The sequence below is a fragment of the Lepus europaeus genome, chromosome 11 (assembly GCF_033115175.1).
Source record: "Lepus europaeus isolate LE1 chromosome 11, mLepTim1.pri, whole genome shotgun sequence".
NCBI classification, from domain to species: Eukaryota; Metazoa; Chordata; class Mammalia; order Lagomorpha; family Leporidae; genus Lepus; species Lepus europaeus.
In genome coordinates this window covers 12,413,349-12,438,871 of record NC_084837.1, presented here as the reverse complement: position 1 = coordinate 12,438,871, position 25,523 = coordinate 12,413,349, and the positions used below count along the sequence as shown (strand labels likewise).

At 49.9% G+C, this 25,523-nt stretch overlaps 1 protein-coding gene across 1 annotated transcript in view; it reads left to right on the top strand.

The window, feature by feature from the left end:
* OTUD7A (OTU deubiquitinase 7A) overlaps window positions 1-25,523 on the top strand; it is a 363,177-nt gene that overhangs the window by 288,143 nt on the left and 49,511 nt on the right. The window contains exons 6-7 of the mRNA XM_062204557.1: window positions 4,895-5,077; window positions 15,302-15,520. Of these exons, the coding sequence (XP_062060541.1) occupies window positions 4,895-5,077; window positions 15,302-15,520 (402 nt within the window). The remainder of the gene's footprint in view (window positions 1-4,894; window positions 5,078-15,301; window positions 15,521-25,523) is intronic.

The following is a 25,523-nucleotide window of genomic DNA, read 5'->3' as shown; positions in this document are numbered from 1 at the left end:
AAACAAACAGGATTCAGACGAAAACTCGGAGGTGCCCCTGCATTTCAGAGCAGTCAGAAGGGGGCAGGAGGATGTCCGGAGAAGCAGAAGGGAGGAACTGTTGAAAGGTCCCTCACGGAGGGATGCCTTCTGCTGCCACGGGCCTGAGCCTGCCTCTGTCTGAGAGACAGCAGTAGCAACACAAGAATGAGAATGTCACGTCCAACAGCTAAGTCCATGGGGAACAGACACAGCAGTGGAAACACCTGGCAAAAGCAGAATACAGAGAGGGGGCCCAGTGAAGAAAAGGGGGCACCCTGCTAGGGAAGGTAATGCTAGGAGGGCAAGGGCTGGGGAGAGCACAGGGAGTTAGTGCAGAGGGCAGAGGAGAGCAGGGGGAGTCAGTGCACAGGGCAGGGGGAGAGCACGGGGAGTCAGTGCATAGGGCAGGGGGAGAGCACAGGGAGTCAGTGCACAGGGCAGGGGGAGAGCAGGGGGAGTCAGTGCACAGGGCAGGGGGAGAGCACAGGGAGTCATTGCAGAGGGCAGGGGAGAGCAGGGGGAGTCAGTGCAGAGGGCAGGGGGAGAGCACAGGGAGTCAGTGCACAGGGCAGGAGGAGAGCACGGGGAGTCAGTGCATAGGGCAGGGGGAGAGCACAGGGAGTCAGTGCAGAGGGCAGGGGAGAGCACGGGGAGTCAGTGCAGAGGGCAGAGGAGAGCACAGGGAGTCATTGCAGAGGGCAGAGGAGAGCAGGGGGAGTCAGTGCAGAGGGCAGAGGAGAGCACAGGGAGTCAGTGCAGAGGGCAGAGGAGAGCAGGGGGAGTCAGTGCAGAGGGCAGAGGGAGAGCACAGGGAGTCAGTGCAGAGGGCAGGGGAGAGCAGGGGGAGTCAGTGCAGAGGGCAGGGGGAGAGCACAGGGAGTCAGTGCAGAGGGCAGGGGAGAGCATGGGGAGTCAGTGCACAGGGCAGGAGGAGAGCACGGGGAGTCAGTGCACAGGGCAGGGGGAGAGCACGGGGAGTCAGTGCAGAGGGCAGGGGAGAGCAGGGGGAGTCAGTGCAGAGGGCAGGGGAGAGCATGGGGAGTCAGTGCACAGGGCAGGAGGAGAGCACGGGGAGTCAGTGCACAGGGCAGGGGGGAGAGCACGGGGAGTCACTGCACAGGGCAGGGGGAGTCAGTGCAGAGGGCAGGGGAGAGCAGAGGAGTAAGTGCACAGGGCAGGGGGAGAGCACGGGGAGTCAGTGCACAGGGCAGGGGGAGTCAGTGCAGAGGGCAGGGGAGAGCAGAGGGAGTAAGTGCACAGGGCAGGGGGAGAGCACGGGGAGTCAGTGCACAGGGCAGGGGGAGTCAGTGCAGAGCGCAGGGGAGAGCAGGGGGAGTAAGTGCACAGGGCAGGGGGAGAAGGGGAGTGTCAGTTCCAAGGACTGGGGGAGTGCACAGAGAGTCAGTGCAGATGAGGCATGTCTGACTACAAAGGATGATGGGAAATTGGCAGAGAAGAGTATCAGGATCTTGATGCCCAAACTAGGCCAAGCTCAAGGCTATGGCAGCCTCAAAGCCTAAGCTTTAATCTAAACAGTTTGGATTTGAATCTCAGCTCTATCACTCACTAGCTGGATTCCAACCACGAGTGACAGAAGTGAGTCCCAAGCCAAAGCCTACAGCAAATGGCGATGACAACAGCTCCACTGTGTTAGGAGCTTTCTGTACACGGAGAACTTCACAGCCACCATTGCCTTGTGCCATTTGACCCTCGTGAGAATTCTCGGCGGGTGACTTTCATCATCCACTGGTGTAGACAGAGTCCAAGAGGTAACAGGAGGAATGGTGACATGGATGTGAATTTAAAACATTGTTTGAATGAAATGTCACAGAATTAGTGAGGAGGTGGAACCAGGGCCCCAAATCGGGCTCCACATTGTCTGCCCTCCCTACCCTTGTCTTTTGCCCATGGTGGGCTCTGCTGCCTTTTCATCGTGACCTCCGGAGGGCACTCAGTAACCTGACAGGAAAGATGAGGGCATGAAGCCTGGCTCCCTAAGCTCCACCACGTGCTTGCAGAACCCCAGGGACCCCTCGCGTCCCTGTCCTTGAGCTTCCTGTCTGTAGATCCAGCCCACCCCTCTGCCAAGGCCAAGCTCAGCCCTCCAGAGTCCCTGGTCCAGCATCTGTAGATCGCAGCTTGCAGTCCCAGCCCTCCTGAGCTACGTCTGCAGAATGAGGCAGTGGGGGGGGGGGGGGGGGCGTGTCATGAAAGCTCTGACTCCCCAAGAGCTGCCGAATAGCCCAGTGAACCTGGTTTGCCTCTCGCTCCAGGCACCTCTTGGGCCCTCTCCACATGTACTGACAGTACAGGGCAGAGTCTGGGCTTTTGTAGGCTGTGTAGATGGTGCTGCCACCTCCTCTCCACCTCCATCTTCATTCTTACCTCAAGTTTGCCCCATTTAGCAAGTCCCTGTTTGCTACAAAACTTGGCACAGGTGACAACCAGGATGCTTCCTGGTAAGGGACACGGGACAGGACAAACAGCATGAGTCCAAGGCAGTGAGAAGTACCTCCAGCAGAGTGACAGTACCCTGGGGAGGAGAGGAGCAGGTGGATAGGCCTTTGCTGGTGGCTGGATACCTGATTTCCCAGTTGGCACAGAGATCCTCGGACAGGTGCATATGTGAGCTCACCTCCATTCTGCAGCAAGGCCTGCCTGGTGGCCCATGGAAGTCACCTGTGCTAACTGCTCCTGCTTCCAACCTGGGCTGAAAGGGCTCATGATGGGCATCACGGACAGGGGCTCTGGGAAGGGTTTCTTACAGGGAGTGGGAGGAGAAAGCCGGACAGGCTCTTTGTTGTGGCTGGGAGAAGCCCTGTAGGGTGTGGCTGGCCTGGGGCCCAGGAGTAGGGTTCAGCTAGCCCAGCCGGGTGGCTAGAACTCTATCAGGTCCAGGTCTTATCCCTGGAGTGACCCTCCAGCGGGTTGCAGCTCCGTGGAAACAACCCAGACACCATGGTGTATCCAGAGAGGGGCTCTGGGGAAACACCACCACCACCCCAAACCTTGGCCTCTCTCTGCGACATGTCAGGAGAGTGCTTCTTCCTTGATGTGGGGTGGGGCAATGAAGCCTCTGTCGCTCATGGTAGGAGCTAGGGTGGAGCCTGCCCCTCCCCTGCCTGCCCTCTCCTCAGTCCTCCTTCACGCGGCCTTGAGCCTTCCTTGGCACTCCACACCCCTGCCCCTGCGTGAGAGCCCTGTGCATGCCGGATCATCACCCTGCTGTGGCATAAGTCCCCTAAAACCAGGGCTCTGTCCTTCTCTGCTTAGAATCCGCCCTGGAACATGAGCGCCCATTTGATCATCACTGCCTGTTACGCTCAGAAATGCCAGGCTTTGATCACATAGGTGGCACTGGAGTGCTGTGGTTTTTATACACTGATTGTTGGCGTGCTTAACAGTAACCACGTGTTCTCCAAGTTCTTGAGTTCACCATTTCTAACAATGGTGGGAGGGCTGCATTACCTCAGCACCCCCACTTGTTATCACTTGCTAATGTTTGTGGGGGAGGGCAAGACCCAGATGGTTTTCATTTCTTTCCTTGCCCCCGAGATGTGCAAAGATGTAGCTGTTAGAGACTCTGCTCACTGACTGTGCACAGGAAAATATGATTAAGTTGTGAATGACTGCGTAATGCGATTTAAATGTTAGGATTGATAGGACCATGTCCACAAGAGAAAACAATGTAGAAAGACAGATGGATGCTATCCAGATACTGTGTTACATAAAGTCTCATTCTACTGTGTATACCTCATTCAGAAGGGAATTTGTCAAGACCTACAATCAGAGGTTAACCTGGGAAGGATAAGGTGGAATTTGCTCCGTAAAACTAAGGCTAAGCTTTTAATTCTCCATTTTCAAAAAGCGCACGATGCCTAATGGGGTGAGGTGCTGGCTGTGATGCCTCCTTCCTTTCATTAGAAGCCCCCCAGCCACCCCATCCTCCCCCACTGCCGTGTTCCAGCTGCCCTGAATGAGCTCCCTCTGGTGCTGCGCAGGGTCAGCGCTGGCACTGGTGACACTGGCCAGGCCAGCATCTCACCCAGTGCTGGGCTCACCTCCCCCTAGGGCACCCAAATGAGACTGCCTCCCAAGCTTCTGCAGTTGCCGTGGTAACTACAAAGAAAAAGTAAAACTCTGAACAAAAGCCTAAAGAAAATTTGAGAATGTTTTTTCTTCATTTTTTTAACTTTGTGCTTCCCTCCCCTCGGAGAGTAAGCACACAACTTGATTTTCGGATGGAGGGGTGTGACATTGGGCGTGTAGTGTTTTGATGGTGTATGCCTGCATGCATGTAAAGGCTATGTGATGACAGGAGTCACCGTGCACTTACTTCCCATGTAGGATCTCTGTCCTTAATGTGTTGTACTATGAGAATCAACGGTAAAAATAGTCTTCCAACAATACTTTATACTTTGTGTGTCTGTGTGGGTGCAAAGTGTTGAAATCTTTACTTAGTATGTACTAAGTTGATCTTCTGTATATAAAGATAATTAAAAATGAATCTTAATGAAGAATGGGATGGGAGACGGAGTAGGAGATAGGATGGTTTATGGGTGGGATGGTGGTTATGGGGGGAAAAACCGCCTTAATCCAAAAGTTGTACTTTTGAAATTTATTAAATAAAAGTTTTCTAAAAAAATTTTAATTAATTTTTTAAAAGGCTATGTGGTGGCACATATTTCAGCAGGATGGCATTAATGGACATGAACTTCTACTTTCACAGATAGCAGGAGGTAATTTCCCCTTAGAAAACTACAAATTATTGACGGTGAATCCCATTAGTTACCTTGCTAATGGGTCCCTCCTCCTTCTTGCCATTACACTGTTATTCATGCATTTGTAATCTCTTGTTATTTCTCGCCCATAGGCAAAAACTGGGACCTGACGGCCGCTCTAAGCGACTATGAGCAGCTCCGACAGGTGCACACAGCCAACCTGCCGCATGTGTTCAATGAAGGGAGGTGCCCCAAGCAGCCAGAGCGAGAGCAGCCCCAGGCCGGGCACAAGGTGGAGCGACCCTGCCTGCACAGGCAGGACGACATTGCCCAAGGTACACAGCCTCTTGGTGCACCAGGCCTGCAGGTGGGCTGGGTGGTGTGGAGAATGCTGGGGTCACCAGCTCCCAGCTGCAGGAAAATTGGAACCTCAAGTGTTTTTGCTCCTCGGTTTGCTGAAATGTCCTCTGCATCTTCCATTCATGGCTCCCACCTCGGCCTCCACGGAGCAGGAGAGGGGGTACAATTTAAGGAATTAAATGCCAACATTCCTCCTTGGGTCCTGGATTTTCCAGATCAACCACGAATGTCCCAAGTGGCAAATTTCCAAATCCGCTCAACATCCTTTCTGTGTGTCCCATATTCTCTATTCTTTCTTTTAATTTATATTTATAGTTTAATTTTTGTTTCAGAGACAGAGAGATAGAGGTCAATCCTCAATCCCATCTGCTAGTTTACACCCCAAATGCCCACAACAACGAGAGTTGGGCTGGAAAGAAAACCGGGAGCTGGAAACTCAAACCATGTCTCCCACTCAAGTGGCAGGGACCCCACTGCCTGATCCATCACCTGCTGCCTCCGGGATCTGCATTCCCAGGAGACAGAATCAGGAGCCAGAGCCGGGTACTTTGATATGGGACACAGGCATCCTAACCTCTAGGCTGCATGCCTGCTCTTCGTCTTCTTTTACTTCATTGCAAAAAGTAAGGTGTTCTTCCTGTAACAAAGGAAGCCATACAGAGGAAATTTTAGAAGTTTTCTTCTCCACATCTTCCAGATCTCACCGAAGTGCTATGCTGATAAGGTCGCACTCTGCCTCCTTCAGCTCCTCTTGCCACACCTGCTCAAAATGCAAGCACAGCAAAGTCAGATGCACGTTACACTTTGCAGAGTACAGTTTCACTGAGCCGGCTGTCAGCAACATATCCTCGTAATAGCTACATTTTATTCTACAACATACATTAAGTCTTAGACCACTCCTGTAGTAAAGGTTATTCTGGCTTTTCTGGGGATTTTGTGTTGGTTTTTGTTTCTTTGTCTCTACCACTGTAAACAGTACTCAGGTCGACATCTTTATACTTCTAGTCCTACACGCTGTTGCCTGTCTCTCTCTAGGTTAGCATTCCCAAAGTGCATTTGCTGTGCCAACAATGGATGTTTTTATTAAACAACGTCGAGACTTCTCTCCAAACATGTTGCTACTTGCCGTGTGTGAAACTGGGTGTTTCCCCCTCATTCTTGCCAGCACTAGATGTTGTTGCTATTGTTTCTCTATTCTGACTAGTGGAAAAAATGATGTCTCATTTTCACATGCATCTTGGCATTGGCTTGTTAGCCAGCTGGATTTCCCTTTCTGCAGTGTGCTGGTTCACATCCTGTGTCTGGTTTTGTGTTGCCTGATTCGCCTTTTCTTAGCAGCGTGTAGCTCTTTCGCAAAGTAAGGCTACAACATCCATGTGTTGCACATGTAGTACACACATGCTTCCCACTGTACGAATGCCTGTATGACTTTGAATGTTTTACATGTATTTACATGTTTTATGTTATTGTGCCCTCATGGCTGGTGAGCCCCTCTCTTACTTTGGAAAGTCTCCCAGAAAACAAAGTTACTGAAATGGTTTCCTATTTTTGTTTCTAAATTTGCTCTTTCAGTCTTTTCATCAGTTTATAATTTTTATAAGTGACAGCAAAGGATCTGTCTGCTTCCTTCTGGATCAAGTGTGAGCTATGAGAGCATTTTTATTGATCAAGGCAGCCTTTTCCCACAAGACTACTGGTGGGCTAATGTTGTCATGTATTAGATTCCTAGATGTGCCTAGATCTGTTTATGGCCTCTGTACTGTCTACCCGTGTGGCTGAGCATCCTGTCACACTTGGCTTTAGTAGTTTCATGACGTATATGGCTTCTTCCTAAAGTTCATGGAGCAAGTGTAGGAGCAAGTGGGCATTTGACTGAGGGGTCAAGGTATGGGTGAGAGGCCCTCGTCCCATATTGGAGTAGCTGAGTTTGAGTCTGAGCACCATTCCCAGTTCCAGCTTCCTGAGAAGCAGTAAATGATAGCTCAATGGATTGGGTCCTAGCCACCCACAAGGAGACTTGGATTGTGTTCACAGCTGCCAACGTCAGCCTGGCCCAGCCTGAGTTCTTGTGGTCATTTGGGTAGTAAACCAGAGGCTGAGCACACTCGCTCTCTTCCTCTCAAATAAATGAATGAATAAATAAATAAATAAATAAAATTATTTTTAAAGATATATGTATTTATTTGAAAGTCAGAGTTACACACAGAGAGGAAAGGCAGAGAGAGAGAGAGAGAGGAAGAGAGAGAGAGAGAGAGGTCTTTCATCCACTGGTTCACTCCCCAATTGACCGCAATGGCCGGAGCTGCACCAGTCCGAAGCCAGGAGCCAGGAGCTTCTTCCAGGTCTCCCACACAGGTGCAGGGATCCAAGCACTTGGGCCATCTTCTACTGCTTTCCCAGGCCATAGCAGAGAACTGGATCAGAAGTGGAGCAGCCGGGACTCCAACTGGCGCCCATATGGGGTGTTGGTGCTGCAGGCAGAGGCTTAGCCTACTATGCTCCACTGCCAGCCCCAATAAAATTATTTTTAAAATTTTATAGAAAATGCAATTAAAAGATAATTTTGTTTGGGTTCAAACATTTTTGAAATCCATCCATAGATTTATGAGAATGTGTATTCTCCATGGGCTTTTTGATGACTCCGTGTATGCATGAATTTCAAAAATTTTTGTACCTAGACAGGATGTTAGCCTAGTGATGAAGATGCCCCCACCCCACATTAGAGTTAGATTCCCAACTCCACTCCTGCTTCACACCCAACCCCGTCCCAGCCACTGTGAGCACTGGGCCATGGACCAGCAGATGCGAGTGTGCTCTTTCTCTAATAAAGTTTTCAAAAAGTTGTAATTTGCACCAAAATGACTTATCTTTGAATTCCACCTGGCATTACTTTCTGCTACGGCAGTTGGATTTTTATTTGCCTGGCTTTTTTGGGTTATCTTTTTCTTCTTTCCTATCTTCTTTAGCTAATTAAATTTTTCTACTGCTTTGAAAGCTATGCATTCTGTTTTTATTCATGTAATTACTTCTCTTCTGTTAAAATCTGTTTTTTTCTATTATTTTTAAAAACATAGCAGCAACTATATTTCACCCTGAAAAATATGTCTCAATATGCCCTTATCTTCCCCCTTCCTACCTCCTCTTCCTGTAATCCTCTTTAGGTGGTTTTTCTTGCTGTCGCATATTTACACAATTCTTCACTTGTTCACTTGTATTCATTTTTCTTTTGCTGGAAGAATGCTTCAAAGAGCACCTTCACAAAGAGTTTTTGCCTGTTGGGTCCACCAAGGCCTTGAGTGCCTGCAACAGTTGACATGATATATTCAAATTTCTGTTTCGTGGAATAGAAAATCTGTACTCAAGTCATTTTGCTTGAATGCTACTCAACCATTCCCCCTCTGTCTTCTTCGGCTCACTTTCACGTCTCCTAATAGATTCATTTGATCATGTGCTCCAACATCCTAATTCATTTGTCAGTAAATCCACTGTGCGTCAATATTCAAATTTTTTCACTACAAATTATTTGTTTTTAATCATTATTTCACATTTTAGCATCTTATTTATGTCTGAACATTATTTATGAGGCTAATTTTTTTCACTTATTTGAAAAGCAGAGGCAGAGCCAGAGATAGGAACAGAGATCTTCCATTCACTGATTTACTCCCCAAATGTCCACAGCAGCCAGGGCTAAGCCAGGCTGAAGCCAGGAACCTGGGATTCTATCCCAGTCTCCCACGTGGGTGGCAAGGAACCCAAGGACTAGAGCCACCACCTGCTATCTCCCAGGGTACACGTTAGTGGGAAGCTGGAATCAGGAGCAGAGTCGAAGCTCAAACCCAGACACTCAGGGGATACAGGCATCCCACATGGTGCTTTACCCTCTGCAGCAAATGCCTACCCAAGGCTCATTGTTTTTTCTTTGAGAACAAGTTTTACTATAAACTCTCATAATACAATTCCTTGAGGACAGAGGTCCTTCATGGGAAGTTAGTGCTCAGTGACTCCTGTTGTTAATTTAGCAATTAATACTATTTTTTTTTGACATGCAGAGTTAGACAATGAGAGAGAGAGAGAGACAGAGAGAAAGGTCTTCCTTCCATTGGTTCACCCCCCAAATGGCCACCACAGCCAGTGTGCTCCGCCAATCCAAAGCCAGGAGCCGGGTGCCTCCTCCTGGTCTCCCATGCGAGTGCAGAGGCCCAAGCACTTGGGCCATTCTCCAGTGCCTTCCTGAGCCACAGCAGAGAGCTGGACTGGAAGAGGAGCAACCAGGATAGAATCCAGCGCCCCAGCCGGGACTAGAACCTGGGGTACCAGCGCCGCAGGTAGAGGATTAGCCTAGTGAGCCATGGCACTGGCTAACAATTAGTACTATTATGTATGACATCAGTGATTACTCGAAGCTGTTGACATGAGCTGCCTAGGCTATGGAAGCCTTTGGAATCCACAAACTCCTTCAGTGTTTCATCAAGGCCATAAGCAAAGTGGAAGCTCTCTCCTCCCTCCAGAGAAAAGTCCATCCTTCCTTGATGACCACTTCTTTCCACTGGGGTGTCACCCACAGAGGTCCTTCATGTAGGACTCTTCTTGCCACAGTGTCTTGGCTGTCCATGCCCAAGGCTCCTTTTTAAGCCTCGTCCTCTGGGCCCACTTATTCTGCCTCTGCTGGCATAGGTGCTCGGCTGACTTTCTTTATTGATGCTTCCCTCCCCGGAATTTCCCCTTGAACTTCCCGTGCCTGTTTAGCAGGGGACAGGCTGGGGGCGTGGGCTGTGCTGGGTGCTCCTGCAAGTGAGAGTACGAGGAGAAGGGCCCACAAGCTGAAGAACCGTGAAGGTTCTCAATCAGGTTCACAATGTTCCCCACTTGCTGCCTTCCCCCACAACTGGCTTTTCTCCTTAGGGAAGCTTCCAGCACCCCTGGCCTGGCAATTGTTCATTTCCAGAGGCTGCCCTCCCTGTTGTACTGCCAAGCGGCCCGGGGATGCTGTGCTCACTGTCCTCGGTGCCCTATGCCAAAAAAGTCCTCCAGTTGGCATTGGCCCACACTGCAGGAGGCCAGGGAGGACGACGCCTAGCCCAGGCCCTGCTGGGAGTGGAAAGGCCAGCCCCTCTCTGTGAAGTCCCACCCACCCTTCTGCTCCTGCAGATGCCTGGGCTGGGTTTAGCAGGAGGTTGCTGAGGCTCACTCGCTGTCTCGTCCATCTTGTTATGTGGTTCTCAAGTTCTGTTTCATTGCTGCCAAGCTGGGTCTCAGGAGGAACCAGCTCTGCCAGGCTTTGGTTCAGGCTTCCCCTCGGGCCTCCCGTGCTCGTGCGCTCCTGCAGCAGCATACGGTCAAAGCCGCTGGCCTCTGATGCTGCTGCAATCCAGGCAGGGCCACGGGCAGTGCCAGCTCATCGTGGGTGGCAGGCAGCAAACACACACCAACCCGCTGTCCCGTCCCCCTGGTGAGATGGCTGGAGGCGCCCTCCTCTCTGCTTCCAGGGAGGTTGGCACAATCGGGACTAGCCCATGTAGCTGTTACCTGCCCTGATTTTATTGGATATAATTTAAAGAAAACAATAGGAGTCTATCGTAGCATAATCCCATTAGTTAGTCCTTGGGAACCATCGAATCTGCCTTCACAAAGTTGACATTATAGCTTCTGAATTTGATTTATGTTCCCTTTAGTTGAGTTCCTCCTAATGTCATCATGAGCTGTAACAGAAAATTAAGCGTTCGCTGTTCTAAATGGGAGGTCAGAAACCAGCTCTGGCCACTACCTGGCTTTTAAATAAAGGGCTGTTGGATCACCCCATGCCCATTCATGCACACCTTCATTATCTGTGGCTGCTTTAAACAACATAGTTCAGTGATTGAGAGGCATGCACAGTCTAAATATGCACCTGTTTTAAAATATGGCCAGGATGTGTTCTAATCAGGTAAGGTAAAACACACAGGCACAGAAACAGCCGTCAGGGAGGCAGAAGTTTTCACTCAAAGTTCCCTGGAAGCAGGATTCCTGACACAGCACACAAGGCCATGTCAGGGAGCCCCCAGGGCAGGGTGGGGGTGGGGAGTCTGGAGACAGCAGGAGCCCAGACTCAGCCATGAGCCTACACTGTGGTTTCTGTAGGAGAGGCAAGCAAACCCAGGATTGGCTGCTTTGAGTAATGTCAGCAGTCTGGGGGCATAGGCCATTTCTCTGGTTGTCTGGAACCTGGCCCTGCAGTGATGAGGGAAATGAATATTGATATTGCTGCCTGTGGTGTAAGAGCCAGAAGGAGGGGCAGGCTCAAAGTGGGGACTCGGGGTTGGTGGCTTTGCATAGAAAGACACAGTCCTGGCCCAGGCATTTGCTAAGAATCAGCCAAACCTGGGAGCGGCTGCCTCTTCCCAGTGGGGAAGGCCCCATTTGCCAAAGTGCCAGAAACCCAGAATTAAGCAGACGTTGTTAATATCCCTCCTGGGATATTAACCACCAAAGTGTCGAGGTTAGAGGGATGGTATCAACAGGGGGCAAGTTCCACACATTCTCTGTTGGTGGGTGGGTGGGTGGGTGGGTAGATGGCTGGGTAAGTGTTTTCCAATCCATGTTTCTCTGGCACATAACGTTAAACATGGGAATTCCTATAAAACATTTCATTTTTACCTCAAAAAGCAGACTCACTGAGTTCAGTGTGTGTGTGTGTGTATGTGTGTGTGTGTGTGTGTGAGAGAGAGAGAGAGAGAGAGAGAGAGCGCACAACTGTGGGCACTCATAAAATGGATTGGCAGGAGAGGGACATGTATAGTATAGATGGGGCATTCTGGGTTAGCATGTTAAGCCATGAAAGAGATAATCAATCAATTGCTCGCTCTCTCTCTCTCTCTCTTCCTCTGTCTCTGTCACTCTGCCATTCAAATAAGTCTTGCTTTAAAGTAAAGAAGGAAAGAATTATCAGCATAGATTTCTCACTGTATGATCTTCAGTGCAATCTATTTGTAGTCAAAGATGCTTTTTCTTTCAGATGCCAAATACTTCATGTTTGGAAGTGCTGAGTAATGTCATGTTATGCAGGCCACATGTCCAGTACCCAAAATGCTTGGGCCCAGAAGTGTTTTTGGATCTGAGACAATTTTAGATCTTGGAATGTTTGCATATACATAATGAGCTATCTTGGTGATGGGACCCAAGTCTAAACACAAAATTCATTTGTGTTTCATAGGTACCTTATACACAAAGCCTGAAGGTGATTTTATACAATATTTTTAGGTCACCTGCTTTCTACCTGTGACCCATCATAAGGTCACATGTGGAATTTTCCACTTGTGGGGTCATGTGGGCACTCAAAAGGTTTTGAATTTGGGAGCATTTCTACATTTATGCTTTCACGTTAGGGCTGCTCAGCCTGCACTTGTGAATTGCAGTATCCCTGAAGCCCCACTGTCATCTCGTTGCTTGGAAGATAAGCACTGGGCTTGACAAGCCAGAGCGTGGGAGAGCCCGACTGGCAGACTCCTCTGCTGGGAGCAGCCTCGTGGTGTCCGCCCAGCGGGTCCTAGGTGCACCTAGTGGCTCAGTTCTCTAACACCTGATGCCCATTGTCATTGGGCCCCTAAGGATGGGGGAGTCCCCTCTTCCTCAGACAGAATGGCAGAGTCCATTCCTCTTTTTCCTGATGGCCTGTGTGGTTTGACTTCTCTTTCTGCCTTTGCTCAAAATACAACATAACACAATTACTGGTCTCAGATTAAATCAAAGCTGAATCAGAACCAGTTTGAAACATACTCTGTCTCTGCAACTTTCCATTCCTTTTAGTGGCAAACAACATGAAGTTTCTGAGTTTTTACTCTGGGTTTAAAACTGACCTTCCACAGGACCAGTCTCTGCGTTTTCACCTGCTGTGATGAAGTTCCACTAATGCCATCTCTGTCCACTGCTTTTTCAAGTGAGGACATAGGGTGCTCCTGGTCCAGGAGATGGTGCAGGCTGGGCTTTGCCATGGTGGCCATAGTGGGCCAGCCAGAGCACCCATCCAGGAGCATCCACCTGAGTGTGCACCCCACCAGTGGGCAGGCTGATCTGCAATGATGTGACCCAGGGAGCAGACTCAGGGATTTGCCACATGGTTCAGACAATACTCACAATGCAAACACCCCGACCATGCTTTCCAGAGCAAAATAAGAGGTCTCCTGCTCAGAGAAGTCTCTGATATTGCCAACGCTGGCTGCACCAAAGGAAAGTTGGTATTCATATATATTTAAGATCTCTTGTATTATTTCTCTATTAGCCATTGAATGCAGGGCTTAAAAAAAACAGGTATGCTTTTATAGCATTGAGAGAATAAATACACTGATACTTTTAGATGACCAGTTCCCTAACAAGGTAGACCCTGACCCTATAGAGGATTTCCACACTGCATCTCTCCTTCCTGGTTGGAAAGGCCAAGAAGAGTTAAGACCACACAAGACCATGATTTTGATGGTGCTGTGATGTGCAGATAGAAGAGAAGCATGTGTGACAGCCTCAAGTCTGTGTCCTGGGGATGTCTGTATGTGATACATTTTATCACAGCAGCTTTAGCCAATCACCTATCCTAAAATCTGAGCCACACCAGCACTGTGGTACAGCAGGTTAAGCCACCACTTGTGACAATGGTGTCCTATAGCCAAGTGCTGGTTCCAGTCCTGCCTGCTCTGCTTCCAGTATAGCTTCCTGCTAGTGCACCTGGGAAGGCAACAGAAGGGGGTCCAAGTGCTTATGTCCCTGACACCAACGTAGGAAACCAGGATGGAGAGCCTGGCTCCTGGCTTCAGTCTAACCCAGACCTGGCTGTTGCAGCATGTTCAGGGATTAAACCAACAAAGGAAAGATAGATCTCTCCCTCTCCCTTTCTCTTTCTGTGGTGTCCTGCCTTTCAAATAAATCTTAAAAAAAAAAAAAAACCCTCTGAGCACAGAACAGAAAGACTAAAAAGGTTGCCTCTTGCTTTAAGCACATAAATACATCAAAACAGAGGACAAGCTTCCCGGAACCATTTGGTGCTGGGAGAAGACATCTCTGCTAATAAAAAGCAGGAGCTGGCGTTGTGGCATAACAAGTAAAGCCTCCACCTGCAATGCCAGCATTCCATATGGGTGCAGGCTCATGTCCTGGCTGCTCCACTTCTAACCCAGCTCCCTGCTAATGGCCTGGGAGAAGCAGTGGAAGATGGCCCAAGTGTTTGGGTCCCTCCCACCCACACGGAAGACCCAGGTGAAGCTCCTGGCTCCTGGCTTCAGCCTGGCCCAGCCCTGGCTGTTGTAGCCATTTATGGAATGAACCAGCAAGTGAAAGATATTCTCTCTCTCTCTCTCTCTCTCTCTCTCTGCCTCTCCTTCTCCATAACTCAAATAAATAAATAAATAAATCTTTTTAAAATATCTAAAGCAAGCCCGGTGCCCTCTGACCATGCTGGTGTGCATGCGTGCAGTGAACTTGCATCTCACTGCTTTCTAAGAGGCTAAGAGGTTCCACAGCTGTGAGTAAAGAAGCATCACACAGCAGTGGTTGCAACATTGGTCCAGCAACAGGGGCACCTGCAGGGTGGGAAAAAGCTTATAGGACAGAAGGACTGGTACAGGGAGAACATGGGTGTGGGGTGTGTGTGTGTGTGTGTGTATGTGTGCATATGTATATGTGTATATGTTGTGTACTGTTTGTATGTATGCATGTGGTGTATACATTGTGTAGTGTGTACACATGCATCTATGTGTAGTGTTTGTGTAGAGTGTAATATATGCCATGAACATGTGTGTATCCATAGACATCCATGTGTGTAGTGCATTGTCTACTATATTTGCTTTTGTGTGTATGTAGATATGCATGTATATAAGTGTGTACTGCATGGTGTGTTTACATATATATGCAAATTAGCATGTAGCATATATTGCCTAGTGTGTATATATGCATGTGTGTGCCTGTGTATAATTCTGTGTACATGTGTGCATGTATTGTGTATTATGTGCGTGCACTCGCATCTGTGGGTATGAGTATACATGTTGTATACATGTATGTGTGGTGTATGCATGGGAGGCATGTGTGCATATGTTGTCGTGGGACCTATGTGTACGTTGTGTATTATATGTGTTGTGTGTACTGCACATGTTATGTGTGCAATGTGTTTTTGCATGTCCCCACTGAGCCACACTCACACCCACTCAGTCCCTGTGGCTGTCTTCCCTTCTCCCCTCCAGAAAAGCGGCTTTCCCGGGGGATTTCCCACGCCAGCTCAGCCATCGTCTCCTTGGCTCGGTCCCACGTGGCGAGTGAGTGCAACAACGAGCAGTTCCCCCTGGAGATGCCGATCTACACATTCCAGCTGCCGGACCTGAGCGTGTACAGCGAGGACTTCAGGAGCTTCATCGAGCGCGACCTGATCGAGCAGGCAACCATGGTGGCTTTGGAGCAGGCAGGTGAGTGCTGCCCGCAGGCTCACCATGCTCAGGTGCCTGGGAGCAGTGCGCTGGCCTGACTCACTGGACAGGCAAGGGAGGGACACGCGCTCCCAGACCCTGGGCAGACTTCAGGCAGGGTTCCAGATGCTTCCCCCAAACCTCCTGCTCCCCAGGCAGCCTGCACTCTCACTCAGCACTGGTTGAACGGGGAGAAGGGAGGCCGACGAACAGGTGCCCACCCCACAGAGAGCTCTGTGCTGCTCGGCCTCGCTTCTCTCTCCCTTCCAGCTCCTCCACGGGCTGCTAGCAAAGGATAAGAAAGACCCAGGCTGTAAAGGAATGTGGGAGACCCTCGTCCCTTCCTGTGGGCACGGGCGGTTGTGGGACTGCCCTGAACCTCTCTTTTCCCATCTGCAAAGGTGAGATGGCTGACGAGCACCTGCCAAACCCTTGCGAGTCCTAATGGCACGGCCTCACCTGGACGCCAGTTCCCTGTCCTCCCAGCCTTGCTGCCTCCAGGCTGAGAAAGCACAAAACCCAGCTTCAGTCTCCTCCCCCCCCCTTCACAGTTCCTTCCCTCCCCAGGGAGCAAGCCCACCTCCCCTTCAACATGGATGAAACAGAAGTCGTTCTGCCCTAGGGAAAGCAGTGCCGTCATGGGCCACTTGCCGAGCTTTCGGAGAATGATGGCCTCACGTGCAGTGGTGGCCCCATGAGATCATATTGCCTGCTGTCTTCACAGCTTCTTAGTGTGTGTAAGCGCTCTCTATGAGGTTTGCACGGCAACAAACTTGCCTAATGATACATTTCTCAGAATGTGTCCCTGTCGTAAAGCAATGTGTGATTGTACCTATTTTACTCAAATATTTGCATTATAAATACTGCAAATATCACCTAATCGAGGGCTGGTCAGACACACTTGTGCAAGACTCCACGGCCTTCTTCTCATGCCCACCACGCACCTGCCAGGGTGGGGAGGGGTCCCACCAGCAGCGTGGGCTCACAGCAGATGCGTAGTCCATCCTCTGAGAACCACTGTGCTCGCTGGTGCCAGGGAACGGGGCCTCCCAGGACTCAGCCTGCAGCCAGCTCCTCCCACCTGCTGGCCAGCAGAGCCTCTGTCCCACAGACCTGGCCTGGGGAGGTGCTGGCGGGGCTGAAGGGAAGCCTCTGGCTGAGCACCAGCGGAGGAAGATGCTGTTCAGGCTGCAGCCAGCAGTGCACTTGGAGTGGTGCTTACCTCAGCTCTTGGCCAAGACCCAGTGCAGATCGCCAAGTACTCTTGAGTGTTTCAGAAGAAGGCAGAGCGGACAGCTCTGTTGGTTGGTCTGACCCTAACGTTGGTGAGTGGACCACTGAAGGTCCTGAGAGGAGTGGCCAAAATGAGTGAGATGAGGGAATTGTATAAAGGGGTGTCTGCTAGGGAATGGGAGGTTTGGAGGACACCAATGAAGGACAGTGCCATGCCTGGACCTAGCCCCTGCAGGGGCAGTGCCAGCCTTGGTGCTGGCAGAGAGGCAAAGCGAGGGAGAAGATGCCAGAGAAGGAAACCCTCTGACCACACCTCTGAGCCTCACCATCCAGTCCCTGTAGCTGGCAGAGGGCAGAGAGCTCGCTGGCGTGACCCAGGCAGCTCACTCTCTGGGTGCAGAGCAGCATGGAGAAGCATAAAGCACGGTTCTTTGGACAAATGGGAACCATCCAGAAAGTGGATGAGTCAGCATGTTGGCCTGAGCTGAGCTCTGGGTATTCATATTTGGTTTCATGCCATTGCTCTGAGGGCTTTCCTTATCCGCCTGCTCCAAGAAGGCAGGCACAGGAGCGTGTGATCAAAGGAAGGGACGGTAATTAGCGGGGCCTTATCTGTGTTGGGCAGCCTTCGTGGTCAAGGCTCAACCACAGGACCCAGGACAGCCTCCCAACAGTGAGCTTGGTTTTAGAACAGGGTGCGTGTTCCCAGTGCCTGTGCTGGATCTCATGTTGTTACCCTGGCTGCAGCACAGCCAGCCACGGAAAGCAAGCCAGCGACTGTCACCCACAGCCAGCTCGCCTGGCTCACCTCAGTGCTATGGACTGAGTTGCAAACATGGAGCAGTGCCCCCTGGATTAGCAGCAACCCAAACCACTCACTGTGGAGGCTGGCTGCTTCAAAGATGCGTCCCTGGGACTGGTTCACATAGGATATTTTAAATGAAAGATTCACCATTCATAGAGAAGGAGGAAATTAGTGTGGGTTAAGAAGGAAGCGAGTTTTGCTCACTCTCTGTTGAATGAGATATCAGCTCGGACCTGGGTAAAGTGCGACACTGATGACAGCTAATAACAATGGGCCCCTGATTCATTCATTTGAAGCCCTGATGAAGTTAAATGACATGGACCGGCAGCTGTTCGTAAGTTTTAAATGCCTTTGATTGTAGTGTATTGTGATTATTGTGCTATCTTATTATGAGTTATTATCATGAATCTCTTATTTGCCTAGTTTCTAAATGAAGTTTTACCATAGATCGGTGTGTGCAAGTGTAAGAGAAAGCAGTGTATGGGGCTCATACAATCCAGTGTTGGGCATGCACTGGGCATGCAGGAGACTACTGTGTCACATGTTAATGTCTAACACTAATGTCTTACCTTCCAGACTAGCATTGTAAAAAAAATATTATCTGACTTTATCCAGTCTCGGTAAACACATTTAAAAACCCAGACTTGCGAGTTAAGGTGTTAAATTCCCGAACAGTCAGTATTTATGTGAAGTGGACAGAAAACGGGAGTCCAGGAGCCAGCGGTCTCTCATGCCCCTCACCCTGAGCCACAGCAAGGGTGTGCGGGGGGGCACACATGTGTTCAGTCCTTAGGTGAACATCTGGACTGAGAGGGAACACAGGCACCTGCTCCCACCCTCTGAGCCCTTTGCTCAACCTTCAGGCAGGGGCTTAGGCTAGATCATCCCTCGGGCTCCGAGATGTGCTCAGACCCTGTTGGAGACCCCCAGCTGAGGGTAGGAAGGCCTCCCAAAGCCCCCAACCCCATCTGGGCAAACAGCCTGGCTGCTGGGGAGTGGGAGCAGCTCCTTGCCTCACACACGCTCCTCAGGCCTCTGCCATTGCTGTCTGTGGAGGGTCAGCAAGCTCTGCTGAAACAGGCGATCTGTGGGCACTGCTCGGGAACTCTGCGAAGACTGGAGTCCCCTTCCTGAAGGCCCTGTGCTTAGTGGTGTTGGGAATAGACTGGGGTTTCCTAAATATGTACTTATTTATTTGAAAGGCAATGTCACACAAAGAGAGGGAGATCTCTCATCCACTGTTTACTCCCCCAAACGTCTGCAACAGCCAGGGCTGAAGCCAAGAGCTTGGAACGCCATGCGGGTCTCCCATGTGGGTGGCAGGGGCCCAAGCACAGGGGCCATCTTCTTCTGCTTCCCCAGGCACATTAGCAGGGAGCTGGATTGAAAGTGAAACAGCCAAGACTCAGACTGGTGCCTTCATGCTATGCCAGTGTCGCAGGTGGCAGCTTAACCAGCTGCGCCACAAAGCCAGCCCCTGAATAAACTGTTTATCCACAGTATTAAGCACCATGTGTTTGGGAGATTGAAATATAGATGTCTAAAAACTTAGTCAAAACTCCACTTGTTTAACAGCAAATTAAATCAGCTGTGCCTTACAATAAATATCATCTCTGTCACAGGGCTGTGGGTGGAGTCATCCTCTTCCCTTGGGACTGTACAGGAAGCCAGGCATCCTATGGCCAGAAAATTGACAGAAGACGGCCTTCCGTCAGCTAGTGCTGCAGACTTAGGGTTTGACTCTGCTCTCCTGGGGCCCTGAGAGCAGAGGTGTACACTATCTGCCCAGCTTTCAGGGCACGGGAGCAGCCCACTGATCTGTAAGGTCTCCAAGTCAAGCCACTGCCAGCCGTGAACTCCTATAGAACCCACAGATCGGGGAGACCAGTTCTCCCCAAGCCTTTCATCCCTGCAGGGCACAACCCATTCCTATCTCTAACCCTGGCAATCTCAGGGTCAACAGAAGGGCCCAATCCTCAAGACCTCCTGAGAGAGGAAGGAAAACACCTCCACTCCTTAGTGGCCACTCTGCCACTAGGGATCCATTAGCCTCTCTGTCGAGTGTCCCTGCTGCCCCTGCAGGTGAGGAGGCCCAGGGACCAGGGTCTCGAGGTCTGGGATGCAGGCTGCTGTGTTTGGTTGAGACAGCATGCTCCATGTGGTCACAGCCAAACGTGTACCCCAGTAGTACTCATAGACCGGAGACTGAAATGTAGATGCCAGGAAATACTCAGGGACTCCTTAGAGTTCCAGTGTCGACTCTGTGTCCATGGGAGATGATTGGATTGCAGCAAATCTGCCAGGAATGCAGAGATGTGGAGGAGGCTCACAAGCTTCAGAGTCGGCCTGACCCTGGCTCGAGACCTGGATCAGTGGGGAGAGCTTGGCCACGTAGGCTGTCCTGCTCCAGGCTCGCTGCCTGGGGTAAAGGCTGCCAGGCCAAACACACACCTGTGCAGTGCTCCCCCCAAATGCCCCATCCAGGTCTCTTCTCCAAAAAGAAAACATGCAGTTTCCACTCTTGTGAAAATGCAATTCCAGTGGAGAAGAGAGACGATAACAAGTAGGTCACAAACACAAAGGCGGGCAGTGAAGGCTGCTGTGAGAAGCCAGGTCAGGGTGCAGGGAGTTGGGGGCGGGGGAGAAGCGGCACCCGAGACACAGGTGTTCGTGGCACAGGGAGTGTGGCATGGCACACTGCTTGGCATAATTGAGGAAAACCAGTGTTGCGCAAGCAGCTGAAGTGAGGGCTGCAGGATCAGAAAAGTAGGCAGGGCAGTAGCAAGAAAGTAGGCAGGAAAGGCAGCCAGGGCCTGGCCTTGGGCAGATGTGCAGCCCTCAGAGGTAGTGACATGTTTTGATGCCCTTCAGATGAGTCTGGCTGCTGTGTCAAGAATGGACTATGGGGCAGAGCTATGGAGTAATGGGTAAAGCTGCTGCCTGCCGTGCTGGCATCCCTTTTGGACACCAGATCGAGTCCCAGCTGCTCCAGTTCTGATCCAGCTCTCTGCTATGGCCTCGAAAGCAGTAGCCGATGGCCCAAGTCCTTGGGCCCCTGCACCCTCATGGGAGACCTTGAAGAAGCTCCTGGCTCCTGGCTTCAATCGGTGCAGCTCCAGCCATTGCAACCATCTGAGGAGTGAACCTCTATCTCTTTCTCTTTCTTTCTTTCTTTCTCTCTCTCTCTCTCTCTCTCTCTCTCTCTGCCTCTGCTTCTCTGTAACTCTGCCTTTCAAATAAATAAAATAAATCTTAAAAAAAAAAAAAAAGAATGGACTATGGGTGGCAAAAGAAGATACAGGAAGAAGGGGGAGGAAGCAGTTGCTCTGGTCCAGTGGAGAGAGTGGTGGCCAGGGTTATGAGGGTCGCCATGGGAGTGATGGGAAATAGATGTGGGATATCACTGAAGAACTGGATGGGGACTATGCAGAGAGAGACTCCAAGAACGTTGCCCCTAACTTGTGGGTAGATAGTCATGCCAAGCGGAGGTGCACTCCTCCGGAAGAGGGGGCAGGCCTGGGGGTGAGGGCAGCAAGGAAGAGGCCAGTTCCATCAGGCAACGGCTGAGATCCTGGTACACTTGTAAGGTGGCTGTGCAGTTGAACGTGTGAATGTGGGCTGGGGGTGTAAATGTGCGAGGAGGCGGTGTTGGGTGAAATCTCTGGATGGGATGGTCTCCCTGGGGGCCTCTCCTACCATCCCCCAACACAGCTGTGTGCTGCAAAGCTCTGCTGGCTGCATCCATCTGGAGTAGGCACAGAAAGGAGAAACCATCCAAGGTCCCCGGTACTGAAAGCTCCGAGACAGGAGGAGCCAGCAAGATGGAGAGCGCACGGCCTGGGTGGCAGGGAGAACAGGGTGGACAGCAGCTCCGAAGCCTAGGGAAGAAGGTGTCTCAAGGAGGGAGACCCATGGTGCCTGATGTGCCAATGAGTCAGGGGACCTGCACACTAGGGATTGCCCAGTGAATGTGACCACGGGGGCCCAGGTCCTCGGAGAAACAGAGGACTGGAGGCTGCACCATGCTTGCTGCAGGCGAGGGTCAGGAATGGGGGTTATCTAATAGTTCCTGCAGGCTGCTGCACTCTCCTTCAGCTGCTCTCACACCAGCCTGCCCTCTGTTTCGGGAAATTTCCCATGGGCCCCCTGTCTACCTGAGACCATGCCTTGGTGCGATGGAATTGCCACACTGTGCCAGTTGCCAGGCCAGTCTTATGATCCCCCCAGGTGCTTTAGAGCTCCCCCCACCTGTCAGTCTTACAAAGTGGCCACACAGAGGCCCTGGACGGACAAGCCTGGAAGTGCTGTGGTCCTCTATGGGCTTGGAATGGGCTTGAGCAGACATAAGTGCAGAGCCCAGGGCAGGCTTGGGAGACACGGAGGTCAAGGTTCGTGTCCAGCACCACAGGGACCACAGCATTGTCCTTGTCAAGCCCTCTTCCAGAGGCTTCAGCGTCTCATCCGGGACCTAGTGCAGAGCTCTGATGAAGGTGAACATGTGCTGAAGTCATCTACACAGCACTGAACACCAACATTGCACAAATGGGACCTTCATTCATTTGCAAATTTCCTTCCATAGAGTGACATTTGCTTCTTTCTCATTTACATGTTGTTGTCCTATTATAAAGTGTACATACTTAGACCAGTATAGTAGGCCTTCTTCTCAGGCATTATGGTTGTACACTCATTGAGTAAACACATCTTGAGCACCGCCCATGGGCCAGACACTATCATTTGGATCAAGAGGAGGAGCACCAGGTCCCTGCTCCCAGGGAGCCCCAGGGACGTAAAGGGACAGAGTCCCTTTGCCCTGTATGGTAAACTAATCATGGGAAGGACATGCCATCGCAGTAGCAAGTCCACCCACACTCAAGACGTGGGAGGCGGGGCGGGGAGGTTCTACAGCCATATAACCTAGGAGGCAACAACCACAGGTGCTCCCTAAGAGTCTGCCTATCACAAATGTGGAGTCGTGACTTGCAGTATGAAAATTCTGCTATGCTAAAAGATCTAGGGTGAGAAACTAAAACTGAATATAATGCGGTCTTGTGCGTTTCAATCCATTTTGCTTGGCTTGACGTCTCACAGTACAATGCAGTTAGAGGAAGAGCGTGCATCTGGGTTGAATTTTACTCTTGATGGTTTCAGATTTCAAACAGCATGTCTCTGAGCCCTCTGAGGAAATCCTATCCTTTAATTGGGCTCTCTTGACCATCTGAGCCATGGATATCGTCATCAGGTTGGGGTGGGATGGGATGGGAACAGCGTCACCATAGCTGTGCCTTTGCTAATAGCAGCCAACACATGTGCAGGGCCCGCAAGGTGCCAGGGCGTTGGTGCCATTAGTTACCTGCAGCCCTCCCATCGGCCGCAGTGAGTGCTCGCGGGGTCTCTATGTGCAGGAATGAAGGAAAGACCCAGGGAAGCAGAATGGTTCTGCGATGGCTGCCCAGCCTGTAAAACAGCAGAATGGGGTCAGAGCCCAGCTCTGGGTGCCCCCTGCCCTGCCACTGCCATGACTCCTTCAGTCGAACTTCGAACCTTGTGCACACTCCACTTTCCCCTCCAGCTCCTTTCCACTGGACAGCCCATTCCAAATAGGAATTGCACGGTTGCTTGGTTTTCTTAAAAGCCTAGAGAAAATCTCCCAAGGAGCGCTCTGTGGGAGGCCCATTATGAAGCAAGCGGCAAAGTCAAGCAGCCAGCGGGGCACAAAGGCAGTGAAGGGGCCCTGGCTCAGGCGCCGGAGGTCACAGCCCCTGCTCTTCATGTTGAACACTCATTGTAACACATGATGACTGATCCCGAGGTCCTGCTGAAACAGAATCAGATCGTGTTAGAAAAATGTTTGAACATGGCTGGTGTTGTAGCACAATGGCTTAAGCCTCTACCTGCATCCGGGCATCCCATATGAGCTCTGGTTCAAGTCCCAGCTGCCCCACTTCCTATCCAGCTCCCTGCTGATGCTCCTGGGAAAGCCACAGAGGATGGCTCAAGTTCTTGGGCCCTGGCCACTCACATGGGAGACCTAGGTAGTGCTCCTGGATCCTGGTTTTGGCCTGACCCAGCCCCAGCTATTGCAGCCATTTGGGAAGTGAACCAGCCTGTGGAAGATTCTCTCTCTCTCTCTCTCTCTCTCTCTCTCTCTCTCTCCTCTCTCTCTCTCTCTCCCTCCCTCCCTGTAGCTCTGCCTTTCAAATAAATAATCTTTACCAGAAAAAAGAAAAAGACAACTATCTAGATGTATTGCGCTTGTGAAAGGACAGTCAACAGACCAGGAGACAGTGATCTGGGAGAAGCGTGCCTTACAGCAGCCAGAGTAGTTTATAATCCACAAAGGAGGAAGTCTTTTGGCCTTCTTATAATTGGCTGTTTTGCATTAACATTCTTTTTTAGGGAAAATAGAGCAGTTTGAGCTGATCTGATTATAGCTGATTTGTGTAATATCATTGAGCTGTGCTAACAAGGATGTAAAATTTATGTTTTGTGTTGCATTAATGATTAGAGTTTGCATTTGGAAGAAATTGGGGTAACTTAAGCTTTGATGTGTGGTTATGGACTGTTGATATTGGGATGTGTCTGATCCATGGCCTCCATTTTTATTTTCCTCTGTCAGCACCATAACATGAGTACATAGTGATAAATAGTATTGTTAGTGACTTCGGAACATTACCCTGAAAGACAAGTTTGAAAGCCAATCATACGATGATGAATGGCTGAACAGATCTCATCCGTCAAAAAATCCATTAAGTCACTATTGTCTTATTACTGTCTTCTCATTTTTATTTTGTTGGGGAAAATGCCAAAAATGATTCAGTGTACTAATCCAGGTTTCAGAAGTGTACAGAAAATGAAGAGGGTAACCTCAGGAAGGGTTAGGAAGCCACACTTTTAGATAACCTGAAAGTGGTAAATAAAACCAACTGTGGTTCAGATCTGTGAGCAGCCATTGAGTTGAGCAGTTGTACATAGAAATAAGGAAAGTGTGAGGTTAAAGTATGTTTCAGTGGCAATATATATTCACAATTTTATGACTCAGCCTGTATTCTTTGACCTGGTTAGCATCCAGTGTGTCCCATAGGTATTTAAAGAATATTCTTTTTGCATTTTATGGAAAAAATAATTTTGGAGAAATATTTGCCGATTGGGTTTTCTGGTCTTATGATAATCATGAGAACTAGACCAGCACCCTTTTCTTTAACCCTTACGGAAACTTAAAGTACATACGGGAAAGGATGCAGAGTGTTAAGTGTGAAAAAGAACACATCCCATCACAAGGACTCAGCTCAAGGAAACTGACTTCTGACAGCACAGCCCCATGTTGCCTTGTTTTGGAACTTTACATAAATGGAACCATGCATAGGTTAAGTTCTGATTCTTAACATTAAGCTTGAGTAATTGATCCATAGAGCTAAGTGTGATTATAGTTTCTTCTCATTGCTATGTAGTGTTTCAGTGAATGCGTGTACTACAGCTCATGTATCCATTATCTTGTTGATGGACATTGGTGTCTTAGCTCAGCTTTAAATAGCAAAATACCATAGACATGGGCTTAAAGAAACAAATTTATTTTCTTACAGATCTGGGCTGGAAGTCCCAGATCAATGTGCTGGTCAACTTGGTTCTTGATGAGGCTGTCCTTCCGGCTTATAGATGGCTGCTTCCAGCTATGTCCTCGTATGGCCCTTGGGATACGTATAAACCACGCTGTCCATTTTTATTTTCCTTTAACAGCACCATAATAGGAGTACACAGTAATAAATGGTACCGTTGGTGACTAATGAGCATTTACCCCAAAAGGCAAATTTGAAAGCAAATCGTGTGATGAATCTGGCTGAACAGATCTCATGCTACCAAAACAAAATCCATTAAGTCACTATTGCCTTATTACTGTCTTCTCATCTTTATTTTTGTTGGAGAATAAAAAAGCACCCACAAAGATTCAGTGTGTTAATCTAAGTGTTA